Raw genomic sequence first — 21873 nt, 5'->3', positions numbered from 1 at the left:
GGGGGCCCATGGAGTCTGGCTTTGACATCCTCTGCAGTAAACTACATAAAAACAAAAATGTATGCTTTTTCTTTTTCTCCCCTCAGGCAACAGAAAGAGCAGAAGACAAAGCATGCTGTTTTAGATTTTCTGGACTGTATTTTTGCAATTTTGCAATGTGTATAGAATGACCATTTTTTGAAGTGGTGGTATTTCATTTGTGTTTATTTCCATTTTCCTAAAGAAAAAAAAGCCTCCATCTCAAAGCTCCTCAGTATGTGTGGATATGTAAGGCAAACAGACAAGCGGAGGGACTCCATTTTCTGTCTCTGACGGTGCTGTTCTCAGCTGCACCCATCATTTTTGACCGTTTACTCTGAAGGTTTTTGATGCCAGATTTGATAAAACTGATAATTTGATCCTTACTGGAGGCGAATATGAGAGCAGTCCTGCCAAGCTCTGTGCACAAAGATCAAATTCTTGTCAGATGCTGGCATATCATTCCAGGATGCTGCTGTCCCTGTCGGCAACAATGAACAAATGCAGGAGGGAAAAAAGCAACATAGAATTAAGAAACAAGGGCATTACAGGACTAGTTATGCCTCCTAAATTCTTAAAAAAACTTAAATATTTAACTACAGTGAAACCCGGCAAAGTGAATCCCCAGTGTTTGAATCTGCTGCATTACAGATGTGTTGTTCTCCTCTCTGCCATTCTCATCTCCATGAACTATAAAATCTATCCCTTTTTTTTCTGGATTGCCTCCCTCATTGTATTGCATGTCTGCTGTTTATGAGGAAGCACACAGCCACTGAACTCCTACTGCAGGGAGCACTAGCTATAGTCCTGCCCCTAGTGAATACGATACTGAGTCACAGTCTATTTAACAGTGTTACAAGAGATGTTTTGTATGATATTCTCTGACTTTATTTGTTGATAATTGTCATAGGGATTTTATTAAAAGATGCCCCCCAATGTAATCATATTTTCCAGAGTGAAGAAAAGGGTATCTAAAGTTTAAACAGAAGTCACATGATTGTCTTTTTTGATTCCCTACTTGTTTTAGCTACTGTGAAATCTTCAATTTAAAAGGCAAGCATTCAATGCTTTATTTATTGAAAATGACAAGACATTCTTCACAATACAAAATGATACAGAATACAAACTGTATACCAAGTCCAGTATAAAAAAAAGAACATTACAAGTGTTAAAGGTTTTCATTGATTTGAAATCTCGTCTTCATTAAAAGATTTTGGAGAAGAAAAATAGGACAACAAGGCACAGCCGGTACTATCTGAGAAGCATAGTGCATACAATACCACACAAGTGAAACAACCAGTTTCACATTGTGATGAACACTCAAGGAAAAAAAGATAACTTTTTTTTTTTTTTTTTTTTTTTTTACAAGATTAAAACAAACAAGCTCTCTGCACAGAATGAGCGGCTGGCTAGCCTTTTGCAGCTAGCTACACGTCACTTCTGTCCATCGTGGAAAGGGTCATTTGGAAATGTGCTGTACTTCATCACAAAAGAGCCAGACGTCTCACAGACATCGTGGCGTATGGCTTTTACCAAGTGCTTTCAACCACTGGAATCTGAAGCAACTCAAGTGCAAAAAAGTGAGGTCACATACCGTCTTGTGGGACTTTACTGAAGCAAAATTAACAGAATGGACAAGAGATTTCTGCTGATAATGACGGTAAGATTAAGAGATGGATGAAGATGGGAGGTTCTTCCGATCATGGATCAGGATTTGTGAGTTGTGGGGGACAGGAGCAAGGAGGAGGGAGTTCCTTCCAGGTTTGGCAGGTGGACAGGCATGTGTCCGTTGATTAGGCTGGGGAACTGTGGAGGAAGAGAAAGGAGCTGAGAGTTAGCGAGGAGGGGACGGAGGCTTCATGAAAGCGGTTTTCCGGTGAGGAACTGCAGCATTGTCACCGCTCTGGTTTCCTGTTTTTTTTTATTCATTGTGCCTCTTCCCTTTTCGTCTCTGTCCCCTGTTCCTTCACAACAGAGGGAGAAGTCAACAATATTTGTGCACAAAGAATCCGGTGTGGTGCGTGCTCGGCTGTGGTGTATGTGTGTGTTTCACAAATGAGGAGCAGCTTTCAAACCAGTCCACCCTGTTCAGGCTGGCTCCCCTGGGCTCAAACAGGAAGTATTCACAGGATTTCCTCTCCCTCTCTGAAACAAGACACCTCTGCTGGACCTGCTTACCAAGTCTCAACTAGTTTCACAACTGTCTGCTTTTTTTAATAGATCTCAAAAACATCTTGTTTTTATGTTTATATATGCTTTCTATAAATACCTACATGAAAAATGCAAAATCTAGAACATCAAGAGTGGCACTTGATTAACTCAGGCACTTCACGATATAATAGAGGAGAAATGTTAATATTTATGATGGGTATAAAAAACAAATATAGCCTACCTGATTCAATCATCTTATACTTGCTTGAGTAAACATGACACGCTGGGAAAAAACGGGGACTTTGCGCAGCCTGACAACTTCCTCCTTGGCTTTCAAACACTACCAGTAAACAGTAATCGTTTTGAGCACTGCTTCTGTTCTCGTCATCCATCTATTTTTAGTTACCTATGTGTCTTCACCTGTGTGTTTTTTCTTACCTGAAAGAGGGAGCTGTGGCCCTGCAGCCGGGCTGGGCTGAGTGGAGCTACGGGGCTCAAACTGCTCCAGAAATGGATGCCTGACAACAGCGGACTGTGAGCCAACAGCAAACCAGAGGGAGTCTGTGAGGGGGGGAAACACAGAGGGAGGGAGGCTTTGTGTAAATACGAGAAACCAGAAAATTAACATAAGAAAACAGATACCCACTGGTTGGAGAGCATTGCTTTGAGGGGCTTTGGTAATGCGAAACATGCTGAAATGGTAAATGGACGTGTACTGGCGTTTGGAAAAACAAACTGACGAAGCAGGAAGGAAGTCTGTGGTTTCTCCCCAGAATACAGGGGTGACGTGGGGAGGAGAGGAGGAGGTGGACGGTGGGGGTTGTTGCTGATTGGGGGGGGGGGGGAGAAGTGTGGGAGGTGGGGTGGGGGTCCTCAAGGACTTGGAACGCCAACCGGAAAAAAAAAACATATGAAATCAATTTCTGCCTCTCTCCCCCGGTCTCGTCTCCCCCTCCCCCCCTGCTTTCCCCTGTGTCACCTCAGAGAAGAGAGCCAGTGTTGCGGAGGGACCGAGCCCTGCTCCCATTATTAATGGAATTATTGGAGCATATGGCATCACTTAGGGCCTCTTCCCCCTCTCATAGGTTGGACTCGTGGAAGATTCCTGTAAATTGCTTGTTTTCCTCTGATCTCACTTTTTGCCCCCTCATAAACAGACAGAGTGTGAGTGTGGTATTAATATCTTTAACAAAGTGGTGATAAATCTCTGATGCGGCAGAATCGTTTCTGCTTTGTAACAACTCCGATGTGCACATTATTATCTGAAATAGATTATTGAATACCAGTTGATGCTTCTAGCAGAGCATTTAGCGTTAAACAAAGACCAAAAAAACCTCAAAAAGGTCACAGCTGGATTCATTTGGCTCTTAATTTCTGACAGAAACACACAACAATTGTACAATAAAACCTGAATCCAGCTTCTAGCTCTCATGTCCTTTAAGACTTCACAACCAAAAGAGGTAAAAAAGCAGCTACTGAATTTACCACACTGCTTTTCAAATTTTTGCGTGTGTACTTTGATTTCTCGAACTTTATTTTTAGGATAGGCATACTTCGATAAGCCCTGTTATTTGCAGCACATAAACATTCTGTCAGTAATTTACCCCCACAGAGCTGTTTACCGAAGGATTTGAAAGGTTTAAGCTCTAACCAAACACAGACAATGACTCATTAGATTTGTCTAAATTTGCATTTGTTCAAAAGTAAGTTTTTGTTACTTAGGAAAATGTGCCACCTCACATTTTACCATAAAATCATGCAAATTTACCATTTTGATACCTTTTCTCTGTCTGTTTCTTAAGCAAGTTTTGGTTCAAGTGACTATCTCAATAAATATGGCAGTAGTCTTTCCACCAACAAATGCCAGGCTGTGTCTCTTGCTCTCAGATCGCTTTAGGGACACTGACATCATGCTCTGGATAGATCCATCATCCCTCTGTGGCCGGCCAGGACACCACACAGAGGGGACAGAAACAGATAGCATCACACAATTATGCTCTTTCATTCTGAGATTTGATTATAATTGGTGCTTCAAATGCGGCTTGCACGGAGTGACACAATCTCTATTCAACCTCAAATTATTGAGAGCAGAAACAAGAGAGCTTGTAAACATGCGTTAAAAGGTAGCATTGGGTGTGTAAACATGTCTGGACTAGATAGAGATGAGGCAGGTTTCAGAGGAGGATTCAGGTGTTTGAGGAGGATTCAGAATGTATCACGCAAACATTAATTAACCAACAAAATGCTGAGGAACACCTTGAATTGTTTCCCAGTTGCTAAACGATGCGACAAATATACGTTTATTGTCTCCATCTGTCCTGGCTGCGCTGCCGATAGGATATAGTCGTGTGTCATTCAGATTAATTATCTCACCTGTGCAGTGAAAAAGGCGGGAGTGAGGGAGCCAGACGGCAGTGCTGGACTGTTGAGGGCGATGGAGCCGATGTCGCTTCCTGCAAACAGCAGGGACGGGGATGAGATCTCCAGAGCTTTGGGCTTTTTGCTTTTTGGCGGGAGTCCATCTCCTTGGTTACTACTACTACTAGTAGAGCTACTTCTACCGCTGCTGCCGCTCCTCTTCTCAGGAGGTTGCAGGGCTCGCTCCCTGTACCCAGAGGAGAGGTTGAGGGGCTGAGCGCTCTGGTCAGAGTCCTCCTCCTCCTCCTCCTTGACCGCGGGGCTCCAGCTTCGGCCGGGATGGGAGGTTTGGATGAGGGGAGAGGATGGGGAGCGGAGTTTGGACGACCTGTGGGAGATGAAGGACTCAGGCTTTGCAGATGGAGGGGAGCTCCTCTCGTTGGCGTTGTTGCCAAAGCGGATGACGGAGCGCGGCTCCTCCTGGTGCTCCCGCAGGGCACGGAGGAGCTCAGGCTGGTTCTGCAGGGAGCTGATGCTGAAGGAGGAGTAGAGTCCAGAGCGGAGGTAGTCGTTGCGACACTGCTGCGCCCCCAGGGCTGCCAGGGTCCTCCTCTGGGCCTCCTCCTCGGCTTCCTCTTCCTCCTCCTCCTCTACATCAAGCTCTGATGCCTCTCCTTCCTGAAGGGGAAACCTCCCAGAGGCCAGGCCCATCTCCACCGCCTGAGGGTCCATCTTCAGGATCTCAGGGAAGGACACAAACTTGTAGACAAATTTCTGGCCAATCACCTTCTTGATGATGTTCTGAAAAAAACCAAACAGATAAACACCATTAATGATGATACAAATATTATGTTGAGCAAGGGATAGTAATCTAGATAATAATAAAAGAACAAATGTTGATTATGACGGGGACGGTGACAGCATATCAGTCCGGTGAAGACATATGGACACAACTTTGTGTTAAGAGTGCTACATCACGGCCAGATTTCCACCGTACGTTTGCTGAGAAAGAGGAAGTGTAAGTATCTATCAGGGCTGATTGTGGTTTTAAGATAATGTTACTACACTCCTTTCACATGCCATCATGTTTGTTACACAGAGGCAGTTCCTGCACATTAACCATAGGCAGTTGAACTTTACCTTGTCATAATAGTAGCGCAGGGCTCTGCTCAGCTTGTCGTAGTTCATGTTGGTCTTGTTCTTGCGTAGACCCCAAAGTTTGGCCACTTCCTCTGACTTCAGGAGCTTGAACTCTCCGTCCGTGGACGTCCAACATATCAGATGCTTGTGACTTTGGTCGAGCAGCAGCTGCAGCAGGAACTGCCAAAGAGTGATGGCACTGTCCATACCTGCAGAAAGACATGATAACAGTGATTGGGTTTGGAGTTATGGAGGGAGAAAAGTACTCATCATCAAAGCCCCTGTTGGTTATTTTTAAGATCATCATATCATGTGGTCTGAGGTGGTCCTCTTAAGTACTATACTATGACTTTTTATGACAAACTATACTATGGCATTTATGATCTTTTTGGCATAAAAAAACTTTATTTTTATGACTTTTTTGGCATACTATACTATTACTTTACAATATTTTCATTACACACTACATCATGGCTTTTTATGATTTTTTTTTGCCAAATTATACTCGGAATTTTTATGACAAACTTTTCTAGACTTTTTATGACATTTTCACTGCAACTAAACCATGACGTTTAAAGACTTTTACAGAAAGCTAGATTACGGCATTCATGATATTTTATATGATATGATTTTTTTGGCATACTTAACTGTAATTATTTTATGACTTTTTTACATTATATATTATGACCTTTTGTAGAATTTTTATGGCATTCTATACTTGACTTTTTTCGACATACTATACTATGATTTCTTTATAGCATACTAGATGAGGACTTTTTTTTAATGGTATTTTATACTGTGACTTTTTAAGACATACTACTTCAAACTTGTACTTTGACTTGTTATGGCATACTATACTATGATTTTTGTAGCAAACTCTTCTACAATATGTTTCATAACATACTATGGCTTTTTTTAAACCATACTGTGACTTTTTACATTTTTTAGTCTTTTTTGTCGTGCTATATATTTTTGGCATATTATGATTTTTTTGGCATTCTATGACTTATTTCGCATACTACACAATTATTTTTGTGAGGTTGAAGAGGAAGAGTCTGTAAGAGTAGACCTGTGATGAAAAGAGCAGTGTGTTTTAAAGAGTTAAGGTCAATGTGGCAGCACATGAGAAAAAAAAAATGTAAGGAGGAACAACAGCTCAAGCCAGAAATATGCTGCGGTTCAACCTGGCCCTCTCTCCACAGGAAGTATGACGGGCCCAGGGTGGGTTATTCCTTTAATAGAGGAATGTGCAGCCTCAAAACTCCTGTCTGCCTGCTAGGAGCTCACATATTAAAACTGTGTGTGTGTGTGTGTGTGTGTGTGTGTGTGTGTGTGTGTGTGTGTGTGTGTGTGTGTGTGTGTGTTTGGGGGGGCTGTTTCTGTAACAACAGACAGTAACACCAAAGTAGTGAAAGGATTTATCAATTAGTTAAATGACGGATAATAAATTGGTAACATTTTTGATAATTGGTTGATGGTTGAGTCATTTATTAAGATCAAATAACAACAAACTTTGCAGTTTTCTAGCATCTCAAATCGCCTTGTAGTCGGAGACTGTGATGGCCAATTAACAGAGTAAATTAAATTGATGATGAAAATAATCAAAGAGACTTTGATATACTTTTCAAGTACACAAAGTTGGCATTAAATGTCTGATTAGGTTCATAATTGATTTGTATTCTTAACTTAATCCATTTTAGCCAGTTTTAGTTTAGTTTTAGTTTTTTGTTGAGTTGTTCGTTTTTTTGTTAAATAAATAAAAACGTATCTATATTCCTCAAAGTATGTTTTTGTTGTAGCACTCAGGTATGGCTCTGGCACTACACACAGCCCTACATAAAGATGGACCTGACTGAGTCTCATCTTGAATACTCTGCCGTCTTATCTTTGGGATGTGAGAAGCGATAAGTGACTGACGCTAAAAAACAATGATGGCAGACTGGCCTTTCAACCACAACACGTCTCTGTCCAGAGAGGAGAGAGAAGAAGGGCTGAACTCATTTCCGACACGAGCTGTCCCCCGAGTCTTCTATCTGCCATGTGAAACTACAAACCTGTCAAACTCAGGACTTCCTCCTATTCTACTTCCAAGGACAAATGTTGTGGAGAGGGGATCCCACAGCAGGGGAGCATTTCCCCGGTCCTGCCACACTTCCCACTATACTTCCAGAGGGAGAAGGTCAAGAGATCGAATCAGTGTCCCCTTTCCACGGCTACACCCTTTAAACCAATCTGAACCCAGACCTGGGCTTGGCTTTTAAACACTTTGAAGCAAAGGTAAACCCATACAGGGCCCCCTGGGATGACAGGTCTACAATTAGGCCAATGTGACTTATAAACATTAAACTTTGCAAGATGCTGCGGAAATCTAGAGTAGTTCAGGAATGCCTCCTACAGAAATGAGTATATTTAAAACATAACAAGCACAACCATAGTCATAACCTCACTACTGATACCTCATTTGCATATTAGAGTGATATGCCTACCGCACAGAGATTACACCACCTACAACGAGGCAATCGATGCGTGAACCACAGACATGCCATAACTCTTCCAAGGACTATTACATTATGATGGTTTCAGTCCGGTGTGGGGAGCCCTGCTGCGGATGCTCGGACCGAGAAGCCTCGCTGCGCGCACAAAGCCATCCAGTGTTGGCTGAACGGAAACTGCTAATGAGATTAGATGGTGTGTGCAGACATTACTTAGCCATGACTGAATCTGCTCTCTTCCTGTTCGCAGACGGAGGAGAAAAAAGAAATTCAACAAGGGAGGGAGGGGGGGGCCATCAGAGAAACATCTGTAAACAGCAGCCATGGACAGTTGTTGTTGTGTTGTTGTGTTGGTGGTGTTGCCTCTCTCTCTTGTGTAAGGCTACGGCTGTGTCCGGGACTTTAAGTCGCAGTCTCCTCTCGGTTTTACGCACAGAGCTTTGGATCACTCTTCTGCCCCACTGACTCATTCTCAAGATGTTGCTTGGGCCGGAAGACGAAACATTTGTGTCCGCTTCTAAACCTGTAACTTTTATTATTCTTAATATTTAAAACTTTTGAAACAATACATTGTATCCGAACACAGTTTAACACCACGGCACGGACACAGTCATGTGAATCCAGGCGGTGATCAAACCCTTAACCCGTGCGTAATTTCGCTCCGTAAACGCCAACAAAGCGCAGTTCTTAGAAAGATGTCCCTTTTTTTTTTTTTTTTTCTTTTTTTTTTGTTGAATTCTTTTACATTACCTGTGATCTCTGACTCGGGTGTTCTCCCTCCGCGAAACGTTACGGTGAAGCCTGTGCGATCCCTTGTTTTTCCATGCTTACTTCTGGTCTGCACGGTTGTGCTGGACTGAAATAGGATCCTGGTGCTTTTTTCTTCTTCTTCTGAGCAGGAAGTCGGAGCAGGCAGACACAGAGCCGGCTGACTTCCTCTCCCCGTCGATTCCCCAGGCGGTTTGCCGTCTGTGTAAACACACTTTTCCTTCCCCTCCTCTCCTCCTCCTCCTCGGCCTGCCCGCTGACGGCCGGCGGTGGGCCTTACTCTGCGTCGGCACACATGGTGATACAAAAAGACAAAAAAAAAAAATCCTACAGCCCATAAACTGACATCATCCGTCCGCAGGCTGGCCGTGATGCTTTCAGGTTCGCCTCGTTAGTTCAATCGCTTCCATTTACAGAACAACAGTCACGTGATTTGAAGTCTTTACCCGCAGTGTTGGAAGAAGTATTCAGATGTTTGACTTAGTAAAAGTAGCAATATGACATTGTTATGACATTGTTAATCTACCATTACAAGTACAAAGTAAAGATGAGGTATCATAACATACTTAAAGTACTGGAAGTAAAAGGATGAGGTATCATAACATACTTAAAGTACTGGAAGTAAAAGGATGAGGTATCATAACATACTTAAAGTACTGGAAGTAAAAGGATGAGGTATCATAACATACTTAAAGTACTGGAAGTAAAAGGATGAGGCATCATAACATACTTAAAGTACTGGAAGTAAAAGGATGAGGTATCATAACATACTTAAAGTACTGGAAGTAAAAGGATGAGGTATCATAACATACTTAAAGTACTGGAAGTAAAAGGATGAGGCATCAAAACATACTTAAAGTACTGGAAGTAAAAGGATGAGGTATCATAACATACTTAAAGTACTGGAAGTAAAAGGATGAGGTATCATAACATACTTAAAGTACTGGAAGTAAAAGGATGAGGCATCATAACATACTTAAAGTACTGGAAGTAAAAGGATGAGGCATCAACACATACTTAAAGTACTGGAAGTAAAAGGATGAGGTATCATAACATACTTAAAGTACTGGAAGTAAAAGGATGAGGCATCAAAACATACTTAAAGTACTGGAAGTAAAAGGATGAGGTATCATAACATACTTAAAGTACTGGAAGTAAAAGGATGAGGTATCATAACATACTTAAAGTACTGGAAGTAAAAGGATGAGGCATCAAAACATACTTAAAGTACTGGAAGTAAAAAAGCATCAAACATACTTAAAGATGGAAGTAAAAGGTATCAAAACATACTTAAAGTACTGGAAGTAAAAGGATGAGGCATCAAAACATACTTAAAATATAAATGTAACATCTCAAAGAGCCTACCCACACAGCTTATGTCCTACAAACGAACACAAAAGGTAATTCAGTAGACACTCAACAACTGAAGTCAAAAGTTGTTTATTCTGTCATTGTTTGACATTTTATATAAATATGATAATCACCAGCCTTTGTTCATTTTGTCAAACTATTCAAAAAAGTTTGACAAAATAAATGCACTTCTGAATGTACTTTTTTATGACAATGTATTTTGTCATTAAAAAAAAGTCTGGATGAGTCATCAAAACATACTTAAAGTACTGGAAATAAAAGTATGAGGCATCAACACATACTTAAAGTACTGCAAATAAAAGTACTCATCATACAGAGAAACCCATTTCAGATTTATATTTTAATTGTGTATATAATTTTAATGTTGTAGCTGGTAAAGGTACGGATGATCTTAATTACTTTATACTGCTAAATAGCTCAGTCTATAATAATACGTCATCATTTATTAGGCATTTTATATTTTGTATTCATCTAAATCTGCAAAGTAACTAGTAACTAAAGCAGTGTTATTTTACATATATCATTTTCAGTTTTAGTATACATGTATATATTTTTGTTGTTCTTTCTTTGTTTTTTGAGACCTTATCTATTGTGGGATCACTTGACAATCAATAAAAATACATTGTCATAAAAAAGTACATTCAGAAGTGCATTTATTTTGTCAAACTTTTTTTGAATAGTTTGACATTAACAATGGCTGTTGATTATCATATTTATATAAAATGTCAAACAATGACAGAATAAACAACTTTTGACTTCAGTTGTTGCATGTCTACTGAATTACCTTTTTTGTTATTTTTTGTTATATTTTAAGTTATTTTTGAGGCATTTTTGCCTTTATTTGATATAAGGAACAATAGAAGGAGCAAAGGGGGATGACATGCAACAAAAGCATCCAATGGCATTGAACGGGTGATGTTGCAAAAACATGGTATGTACCTTGCAAATTTCCCCGCTGCGGGACTAATAAAGGATTATCTTATCTTATCTTATCTTATCTTGAACACACAGAGACGTTTACATTTAGGCAAATAGACTTAGAGAGCTTTGGTAGCATTGCATCAGATTCCACACGTTTTACTTGGTAATTATAATATTTTCCATTAAAAATGCATTTTAACTGAACCGATAAACTCTTTGATCAGTCCATCATTTAGTAAAATGAAAGTTTGGGCTCTCATGTTTATTTATTATCTTTATTTTTACTGTGTTTATTTGTTGAGCATTTTGAAAGAATGAATTTTATTCCCATAGAGTTAAATAGAATAAAATAAAAATGTTTACAATGTGAGATTTTGATGATAAAAATCCTCATAAGATTAAACTGTCACACCCCTTCCACCTAACATTATGTTGAATCAACAAACTGAGTTACAAATGTTCATAGTAATGTGTCCACCTCCTGTAACATTCACATACACTGGAAATGTCTGAGCACATGTGAAGCCATCAGTAGTTATGGGTGACATGATCTCTTTCCTTTCAGATTCATTTGTGATCATATTTTTAAGTCATTTTAAGAATGATATTTACTTGATTTTGTCGTTGGTAGTAAAACAATAATTGGTCCAGTCAACTAGTAGTAAAAAGTCATCAGATTTGTCTCCTTCAAGTATTTTCTCGCCCCGTTTCTGTGGTTAAATCACGTGCAGGCTTTTGGGTCCATGTGTCCAAACATCTCTGTGACCGACCCGTGGAGGTCAGTGGTCCACAGAGGTGTGTGCCACCGGCGAGGCGTGGCCCCCGAGCGGCGCGTCTGATTGGCGGCTGAACTCTAGGTGGCTGAAGTTGGTACCTTGTGGAGCAACGAGCAGCGACCAGTGAAGCCAGAGACCCGCTGAAGCGCAATGCCTTGTTTTACCGTCCATATCCGAGATGAGTGGCTGGCGGTGCCCTGCCGGGACGCCACCAACACCATCCGCTGGCTCGGACACGAGGCCCTCAAACGTTACATGAAGAACAAACCAGACAACGGCGGCATCAAGGCTCTGAAGGACACTCGGTTTGTTGTGCGCAGGTGCCAGGGTTTGGGTCTGCTGGACGCGGATGACACCGTGGAGGATGTGCTGGAGGATAATGACTTTGTCGAGCTTGGTAAAGACCGTATGCTCTATTTAAAAGAAACAAGTTAATACAAATGTTATGCATCACATTTGGGACACAGTTTTGCCACTTACTGTGCGTAATTGTGCATGTTAAATGAGACATTGAATGTAGCCTAAATGTTACATTATCTACTAAGGAGAAATGTGTACAATATGTATTATTAACGCCCTGTACTTACAGCTATTGAAGGCGACACCATGTCTCCTGACTTTATCCCCTATGAGCCTGGAGTTTCTCATCTGTATCCTTAAACGTATTAAGTATTTGTGCCCTTTTAACAATAGTGGGAAATAAAGTTGGTACTTAATAACATTTTCAAAATAAGTTTTTCATTTTGTTATGCAAATAGATTGTTTTCAATTGTGGGTAACACTGACTTTTGAATAATTGAAATAGATATCAGTTACACATTTAAATAAATAACCTAAACCTTTTTGCTTTTATTATTTCTGTAATAAGATAATAGAGTATTGTGCAACATTGAATTGGACGTTATCCTTAATAACTACGTTAAATAGCACAGCAGCATACAGAGAACCCGGAGAGGTAAGTTTTTATATTACCCATTTAATAGCACTAAAATTGAAAAGCTATTTTACGGACTACTTCTGAGTAACACGGCTCTACTTGTGCAGTATATTTCCTTGGATGGCAACAGCCTGACATCGACAGATCTGGTCAACTTAGGAAGAGGACTCTACAAGATAAAGGTAATGATCAATAGATTGTATTTGCTGTCATGGTTTGTCTGTGAAATATTTTACTTTTTTAACCTTTACTGACATTTTCAGCTGACTGTGGAGGCAGAGAAAAAAGTTGAGCAAGCCAGAGAGCTTTTGGACAGGATTGTCAAAGAAAACAAAGGTAGAATGACGACCTTTAATGCATTGATCTAACTGTTAATCAGCTACTGATAAAATACGGTATTTGATAAAATCAATTATGCCATGTATTGCAATCTCTGAATCGCTCTCTCTGTTCCTCCAGTTGTCTATGGAATCACAACAGGTTTTGGCAAGTTTGCCCGAACAGTTATTCCTGTCAGCAAGCTCAAGTAAAGACAATATTTTAAAGTTTGTCTACTTTGACAACGTTAGATCTTCTGTTGGAGAATGAGCTGGTTTTATGTGCTGATGTGTTCTTGTTCAACAGGGAGCTGCAGGAAAACTTGGTGCGGTCACACTCAGCAGGTAATACAGCTCTCTGTACAGCTCAATTATTAGTTTAGATTTTAAAATCTCAACATATTCAGTGCTCCTGACAAAGTGATTTGCTGTATTTATGCCATCAATGTTATGCTTTGGTGTGTAGGTGTGGGAAACCCGCTAAGCCCAGAAAGGACCCGCATGCTTCTCGCTCTGAGGATCAATGTTCTGGCCAAAGGGTACAGCGGAATTTCTCTGGAAACCCTTTCACGCATGATCCAAGCCTTCAATGGTAAAGCTCCAGCCTCACTCTATCTTAACCGACCGGGGATATCATCTTCAGTCGACTGCTATTGGCTCTCTTTTAGGATCAGTATTGTTGAAGCTGACTGTCTCGACTAATCTTCATCTCTAACTCACTCTGCCTCTGCAGCTTCCTGCCTCTCCTTTGTCCCAGAGAAGGGAACAGTGGGTGCAAGTGGAGACCTGGCACCCCTGTCTCACCTGGCCCTGGGGCTGATGGGAGAGGGGAAAATGTGGTCTCCCAAGAGCGGATGGGCAGACGCCAAATATGTAAGATCCTACAGATATAACTATCATAATGACTTTTCCACGGTTGTACAACAATACCTTGCTCAATACTGCAGGAAATGTGCCCTCTGATTGTGAGAGTGACAGGTTGCAAGGTCCAATAGGAAAACATGTTTGCTTTTTGATGGACCCTTGACCTTTTACATGTTTTTTTTCTCCTTTCATCCCCGGCCAGGTCCTGGAGGCCCATGGACTGAAGCCAATATCACTAAAGCCTAAAGAGGTAATGTTTAAAACCAAGCATGCTCTCTCATATTTGATTAGCCAGCACTAAAGAACCTGACCCAGGGTTCACTGGGAATCCGTTGTGGTGTTCTCCTCAGGTTCAAACGAACAATAATAGTGTTTATAATTGTAATTATACAATGCAATATAGTGCAGACTGCGTGGGATTGTCTTAGAGGCTTCTTAAAGTAGAAATATGTACATCTCACTCCCAGTCTTTCCCTCACAGGGTCTTGCTTTGATCAACGGGACCCAAATGATCACCTCTCTGGGGGCCGAGGCCGTGGAGCGAGCCCAGGCGATCGCTCGGCAGGCGGACATCATAGCTGCTCTGACCCTGGAGGTGCTGAAGGGAACCACCAAGGCCTTTGATAGTGGTGAGCAGACGCAGTGGTGGTCGAACAAAATAAACGAAATAAAAATGTACCTCAAACTCCAAAAACTCAAACTCTGTATCTGTTCTCCATCCTTCATCATCTTTCTTGTCTCGTCCTGCAGACATTCATAGGCTGCGGCCCCACCCCGGACAGATCGAGGTGGCCCAACGCTTCCGCTCGCTGCTGGACTCTGATCACCATCCATCCCAGATTGCAGGTCAGAGGACAGGCCCGTACTCTAAAACAGACAAGTTACACAACATCATATAACTATCACACCAAGTTATTGTAATACCCCTAACATCTGGGCACTACTGTTGCCTCACAGCAAGACATGTGTCCTGTGTTAAGACCTATGTATTGCCTACAGGGCCACAGTGAGTGGAGTTTGCATGTGACTGTAACACCATATTGGTTTGGGTTTACTCCCAACCAAAACACAAACATCTGTAAGGAATATTTTCTACCACTGTGCTTGATCAAGGTAGTGGTTTTAGAGCTGGAGCACTACACTGTGGCAGCCCACAGCTCATAAATAGTAAGAATGGTTCAAATGCCGAGGGTGTATATGCCCAGATGGATTAATAAAGTATGGCGTTTGGCAATATGTCTGCATTGAACCCTAAAACATGTGGTACATCTGGTGTTGGTATGTTTTTTTTCCAGAGAGCCACCGGTTCTGTGACAGAGTCCAGGATGCCTACACCATGAGATGTTGTCCTCAGGTAACCTCAAGTTTTTTTATACATCCCAAAATCACAAGTTTCTCCCTGAGGACTTTACAGTCATTTCACCGTTGATCGCTCTTAATTTGGAAAATGAAAAAGTCGATGTTGAATTCTCTTGTTGTAGAGCCAATGAGTGGTTGTAGAGCCAATGAGTGGTTGAACTAGAGTAGGACTGTGCATAAAGTGTTGAGTTGTTTTTGAGCACAGCTTTTTCGTTTCTGTACACAGGTTCATGGAGTCACCAATGACACGATAACATTTGTGCAGAACATCATCAATACAGAGATCAACAGCGCCACTGACAATCCTGTATCCTTCCCCGGCATTAAGATGAAAAAAATAGACTGTTACGTGATTCTTGACGCGCCACTTTTGTCTCTGCGCTCAAAACTGTAAACTGGTTCAACCACAAATTCTACATTCTGCCACAAAGTTTGATTTGATTCAAAATCAGGGGTGATTTATTTTTCTTAACGGCCTCACAAGATGGTATTTGCAGAAAGAGGTGAGACCATTTCAGGTGGGAATTTCCACGGGGAATACCCAGCTAAGGTACTTATGTTTGTGACTCATATAACATTGTTTTTTTGTTTTTTTTTGTTGTCTTCTCTTTCATTGCACTTTTTCTTTCTTTAAGGCTCTGGACTTTTTAGCCATTGCAGTCCACGAGCTGGCCTCCATCAGTGAGAGGAGGATCGAAAGGTTGTGTAACCCGTCGCTGAGTGAGCTGCCTGCCTTCCTCGTCAATGAGGGAGGACTCAACTCAGGCTTCATGATCGCTCATTGCACCGCTGCTGCCCTGGGTAAGTATGCACAAAGATACAATAAAATGAAGCATTAACATCCTTAAAGTGAATCATATGTTATTTTATGTTGATTCAAACAGATGTTGGTTTAATTAAATAGGATTTAATGATGAATTTCCGGTAGAATATTTTAAACAAAAATATTTATTCTAAATATATGGTGTGTTATTAAAAAAACAGCCTTTTATCAGATTTATGTCCCTTTTCACTTGTCTGTTTTAGCATGAATTTGAACAATAATCTCCATTTTTGTACTGTTTAGTTTCAGAGAACAAAGTTTTGTGTCATCCATCGTCCGTGGACTCCTTGTCCACCAGTGCTGCCACAGAGGACCATGTGTCCATGGGAGGCTGGGCTGCTAGGAAGGCCCTGAGGGTTGTCGAGCATGTGGAGCAAGGTAAGGCTTTTAAAAAAAGCTTATGTGATTGGAATAATGCTATTAATATTTTAAACATCATATTACAGTTATTATTATCATAATGCACATATATGGGGAAAATGCTAAACACAGTGATCACGTTAACAAAATAAAATGAAATCTAATGTAGACACCCTGGACTTCAGAGAGGTTCTTTACATTGGAATCAAATAGTCAAATAGCCGAAATGACTAAAACACTAGAGGAAAAATGACTATAACAAAAACAATCACACAAGCTGCTGCATAGTTCAGTTGTATAAAGTTCAATGGTCATTAGCATCAGTGGTTTTTTTAAAGATCTGATGACCACCTAACTTTTAAGTAAGCTTTGAATGTAACAGGCAGCTACGTCCATGTGCTGAAAATCATTGCAGTGAACACAAACTGTTGATAATGGTGCATGAGCAAACATCTGCACGATTGTAAATCAAAGCTCATCAAGTTGATTAACTGCTAAACTACAGGTTAAATCAATGCCTCTCTCCATGTTTGGTGTGAAAAAATATACATTCATAAAAAAACATGAAGATACAAAAGTAGTTACAATATTTGGCGGAATAATCTGAAAAGCTGAAATCAACAGCTAATGCTGGCTTTTAAAAAGTATAGTTTAGTGTATTGTTTTTTTTGTTCAGGCTGATCTACATGGCCATATAACATGTAATTTACATGATATTCCCTCATGATTCTTTTAAATATAAAATTACAATTGACATGTTGCAAAACAAATACAAGGATTGGATGAACTGAAGTATCTTCAATGAGTTCAGAACATTTATAACTGAATCAAAAGGAGTGCTATCATTGTTTCCAAAGCTTCATTTGTGAAATGATAATCCTAAATTATTCAATGTTATGTCAGACTTAAGACTTGGTCCAGTCCCTCACGCTGTATGATCCACTCTACTGTGTTCGGTATGCATTGCTGGCTACGGCAACCGTACTGCAAACACGGGATAATCATCCAACACCCCAAAAGTAGTGACATCAGATGTTGTGTAATGTTTTAATTTTGTGACTGAAATAATAACCACAGAAAGAGGACTTTCATAAATAATACATTTTATGAAATACTAACTCAATAAGTGATTATGCGGTTGTCAAATCTAATTTTTGTTCTCATCAGTTCTGGCCATAGAGCTGCTGGCAGCCTGTCAGGGTATCGAGTTCCTCCGCCCACTTCGTACCACCACTCCATTGGAGAAGGTCTATGAACTCGTGCGCAGTGTGGTCAAGTAAGTCAAACAGATGTGGCCAAGGTTCACAACTTCCAGTCTACTGAAGTGATGTACAGGATAGTTAATATTTATCCACTGCTCCACTTCTGACTCTCAACTACTCTGCCATTAACAGACCCTGGATCAAAGACAGATTCATGTCTCCGGACATTGAAGCTGTTCACCGTCTTCTTCTTGACCAGAAGGCAAGTGACATATCTTAAAGATATAGGACTAATTTTACAGCAACAGTAAAAAATTCTCATTGCTTCCTACATACATTAATATAAGCTCCAAAGGGATGGAAATGGAAAAAAGTAAGTAAGTTTGCAATTATACTGTAGGAAACCTATGCGACATAAGAGCGTAAATTACAGACCTATTAAAGAGAATGAAAATATCTCAAAGTAGAATGTGAAACGCCGTGCAGCTACATGACATGAAACGTAATTGCAAACAAAACCCCATAAGAATAAAGCATAGCAAGTCATTTTATAAATCTTGATCCTCATTTAGATGAGCATGAGCAAACTGTCAAAAAACAACAACAATGAATAACATGTTAACATTTTCGACTCAGGTGTGGAATGTGGCCAAACCTTATATCGACAAGTATCAGACAGAGTACATCCCTGAGTCCCGTCCCGTCTCTCCGACTGCCTTCTCTCTGGACTCTCCGGCATCACCACGGAAACGTGTTCGCCATGAGTGAAAACATGGCAAATCTTTTGTTATTTTGAAATAACTATAATTAGTATAATATAATGAGACTTTTTTTGATTTTAATGAAAACGATAAAGATCAAAGAGTGATTTGAGGAGCCAATGTTGTTTTGACCCTTTTAAACTAAATCATACTTCATTTGTAACATTTTTAATCTTTAAGCATGTCTTGGTACTTTTAGAATTGGATATTTCTCTAGTAATTATTGGGTGTTTATCTTGCATTTAGCTTGCCCTACACCACTGTGCACTAGAGTTGTATTTATCGAAACTTTTGTTGTTCCTTTAAAATGTGCCTAATTGAGTTATTGCCACATGACTACCTCATTCATTGCACCATGTTCATATAAAATAGTTTTAATGATGTAGCACCAGCATTACTATGATTAAATGTTTTTTTTTCCTGGTGGAATTATTTTTAATCTAAAATGATTTTCATCTGTACGTTTCCGGCTTAGACAACACAAAAATAAAAGTTTAAAAAGCTGCATTCTTTAATGGTTTGTATGATTATGTTTCTGCACACTATTGTCTCAACATTTAGGGCTTTTAGTGTTTAAACATAAATTACTTTACCCATTGATACACCAACTTATTTCTGGTTTGTTTTTACAGTATGTCAATATTACTTTTAGTAGTAGTGGTGGTAGAAGTACTGATAGTAGTAGTTGCAATACCAGTAGATCTCTTATCATCTGTCAATTAAATGTTATGTTCCACTACTGATATTACCTATATATGTTTTGTGAAGTACTGCCCTTGAGTATAATTTCAAGGTACTTCAATTTTACGCTACTTTATACTTCTACTCCACAACATTTCGAAGGAAAATATTTTACTTTTTACTCCACTACATTTATCTGACAGATAGAATTACTAGTGACTTTGCAGATTCAGATTTGACAAATAAAATGTGAGGAATTTATAAAATATGCTACTGTGCTTTAGATCAAACTATCCAACAGTATATAAAGTAGTTAAAATATGCTCTAGTGGTAGCATACGTCATAAGTCATAATATTCCAATATTACCCAACATAAAGTACTTTTACTTTAATACTTTAAGTAAATTTTGCCGTTACTTTTGTATATTTATAAAAGTACTTTCACAGAGCGTTATTGCTTCTTTTAATCAAGTAAAAGATATGAGAACTTTTTCCACCACTGGGTAATTATACTGTAGGAAACCTATGCGACATAAGAGCGTAAATTACAGAAGACCTATAAAAGAGAATGAAAATATCTCAAAGTAGAATGTGAAACGCCGTGCAGCTACATGACATGAAACATAATTGCAAACAAAACCCCATAAGAATAAAGCATAGCAAGTAATTTTATAAATCTTGATCTAATTTAGATGAGCATGAGCAAACTGTCAAAAAACAACAACAATGAATATCAGCATTAAAAGAGATCACACTGCATTCATCTGGTTTTCTTATGAACGTATGTGTTTAACTACAACTATTTAATTGTCTTTTATCCCAGTATATATTACATACACACTCAGAGAGGATTGTGCTTTTGGGTTGACATTCACACTGCTTTAGTTCTCTGTGTGCTGAACCTTAGGGAAGTTAGTTTAATAGAAGCTTCTGAGTCCGGGTAAACAACACATACCTGTCCAGACTGAGAAGCCACCCTGCCACCTTGAGGTGCTGTGATGAAAAACCTGAGGAAGATAAAGTGGTATGTTACAGACCTGCAAATGCAGCATTGGCAAACATATTCAAAGGTTACACAAACAACTCTTCACTGATAGTAGCACAGGGGCAGAAGTCTGTGGTGCACAGAAATAGCTCAATATTTCAATAAAGACTTTGTCATTGTTTGCTTAGCCTACCTGAACAATTTAATTTCCAAACACACCCTCAAGCTTTACAACTGGATTTAGTTTTTCTGCATTGAATTGATTTGACCAACTCTTGACATTGAATGAATTGCAAAAATGTGTTTCCATAGGCTTCAAACCACACTCATATACGTAAACATAGTCTGAAGTCCACTACTTCCTGATTAAGCAGATGAGTCTCTGTTAAGGGTAACACCAGAATAAAACCATTACCAGCATCATTTCCTAGAGATAAGAACCATGTAAAAAGTGTTTGAGCAAACATTTTTGCGGCCTAACATTATATTACATTACATTACAGTCATTTAGCAGACGCTTTTATCCAAAGTGACTCACAATAAGTGTATTCAACATAGGTATTCAATAGAACTACTAGTTACCAGAAGTCATAAGTGCATCTCTTTTCTTAAACAAGCATCTAAAAGCATAAACCAGAGCAAAAGTATAGTACAGAAACAAACTAATACGAATACAATAAGTGCAACAAACTAATACGAATACAATAAGTACAACAAACTAATATGAATACAATAAGTGCAACAAACTAATACGAATACAATAAGTGGAACAAACTAATACGAATACAATAAGTGCAACAAACTAATACGAATACAATAAGTGCAACAAACTAATATGAATACAATAAGTGCTTAGTGGAAGGCTCATACCGTTATTTACATCTAAATGCTCTTAAACGGCGTACCAAACCTGGGATTGTCGCAAAACACCCCTTCCTCTATCTAATCAATATAAACAAACCAATAATCCTATATACAATGTCGTCATTTTGGAGAAGCACAATACAAACTTTATTATCCTCTAAAGTTGTTTTAGTTTTAAAATAACACATTATCTGTTAAAATGTGAATTAGATGACACTAAAGAGCTGGCGTAGGGAGCGTTTTTACGTAAAAAAAAAATCTCCTTCGAGCCGGATTTGAACCAGCGACCTAAGGATTTCAGCTGCTCAACCACTACAGTCCTCCGCTCTACCAACTGAGCTATCGAAGGGATATCACTGTATCGTATCCCGTCATTTAAAAGCATCTACCTAGCAACGATTTCATTATTGCCAATAATTTCGGTCCCGCTGACGCCAGCCCATTTATATCGCTAACAGCTGATATGACGAAAGTGCTGCATCAAAGCAAACTAACTTAAATAGCGTAAATGCATTATCTAGCGTTAGACTTACGTTGACTGAAGCTATCTTGGTAGAAATACAATGGCCGTCTGTTTGCCAGGATTTCAACTAAACCCTTTAAACTGCAAAGAAAAAACTGCGCAACCCTTTTTGCAATAAAAAGTAACGAAACAATATATTTTGGTAAATGGCACACCTGTGACCCATCCTCATCCAAACAAAGACTGCGCAAAAAGATGGAA

General features: G+C 39.6%; 2 protein-coding genes and 1 non-coding gene across 3 annotated transcripts; 1 reads left to right on the top strand and 2 right to left on the bottom strand.

Moving 5' to 3' along the window:
- Nucleotides 1-914: 914 nt before the first annotated feature.
- Nucleotides 915-9321, bottom strand: LOC129108151 (ETS domain-containing protein Elk-3-like). Its single transcript, XM_054619834.1, has 5 exons — nt 8910-9321; nt 5668-5876; nt 4543-5328; nt 2608-2730; nt 915-1824 (listed from the first exon to the last, which is right to left on the bottom strand). The coding sequence occupies exons 2-5, from the start codon at nt 5872-5874 to the stop codon at nt 1726-1728; spliced, it is 1215 nt and encodes a 404-aa protein (XP_054475809.1). The 5' UTR covers nt 5875-5876; nt 8910-9321; the 3' UTR covers nt 915-1725.
- Nucleotides 9322-11545: 2224 nt separating this feature from the next.
- hal (histidine ammonia-lyase) lies at nt 11546-19123 on the top strand. The gene is made up of 20 exons (XM_054620164.1): nt 11546-12392; nt 12585-12645; nt 12923-12950; nt 13040-13114; nt 13196-13268; nt 13392-13458; nt 13557-13594; nt 13716-13841; nt 13983-14122; nt 14316-14363; nt 14595-14742; nt 14864-14959; nt 15409-15467; nt 15699-15779; nt 15957-16022; nt 16108-16273; nt 16539-16673; nt 17823-17931; nt 18050-18119; nt 18494-19123. The coding sequence occupies exons 1-20, from the start codon at nt 12146-12148 to the stop codon at nt 18623-18625; spliced, it is 1965 nt and encodes a 654-aa protein (XP_054476139.1). The 5' UTR covers nt 11546-12145; the 3' UTR covers nt 18626-19123.
- A 2286-nt stretch (nt 19124-21409) lies between these two features.
- Nucleotides 21410-21498, bottom strand: trnay-gua (transfer RNA tyrosine (anticodon GUA)). Its single transcript is given in 2 exon segments — nt 21410-21445; nt 21462-21498. It is a non-coding gene; the product is annotated as a tRNA-Tyr (tRNA).
- Nucleotides 21499-21873: the final 375 nt, after the last annotated feature.

The sequence above is a fragment of the Anoplopoma fimbria genome, chromosome 19, assembly GCF_027596085.1.
Source record: "Anoplopoma fimbria isolate UVic2021 breed Golden Eagle Sablefish chromosome 19, Afim_UVic_2022, whole genome shotgun sequence".
Taxonomy (NCBI): domain Eukaryota; kingdom Metazoa; phylum Chordata; class Actinopteri; order Perciformes; family Anoplopomatidae; genus Anoplopoma; species Anoplopoma fimbria.
The sequence above is the reverse complement of the archived record's forward strand: the minus strand, read 5'-3'. Positions and strand labels throughout refer to the sequence as shown.

Coding starts and splice junctions, on each gene's coding strand:
- LOC129108151 (XM_054619834.1), bottom strand. CDS start 5,874: ATGGACAGTGCCATCACTCTTTGGCAGTTCCTGCTGCAGCTGCTGCTC. Junction 5,329..5,667: donor TGCGCTACTATTATGACAAG/GTAAAGTTCAAC, acceptor GGTTTTTTTCAG/AACATCATCAAGAAGGTGAT. Junction 2,731..4,542: donor CCGCCTTTTTCACTGCACAG/GTGAGATAATTA, acceptor CCCCCCTCACAG/ACTCCCTCTGGTTTGCTGTT.
- hal (XM_054620164.1), top strand. CDS start 12,146: ATGCCTTGTTTTACCGTCCATATCCGAGATGAGTGGCTGGCGGTGCCC. Junction 13,459..13,556: donor ATTCCTGTCAGCAAGCTCAA/GTAAAGACAATA, acceptor CTTGTTCAACAG/GGAGCTGCAGGAAAACTTGG. Junction 14,364..14,594: donor TATCACTAAAGCCTAAAGAG/GTAATGTTTAAA, acceptor TTTCCCTCACAG/GGTCTTGCTTTGATCAACGG.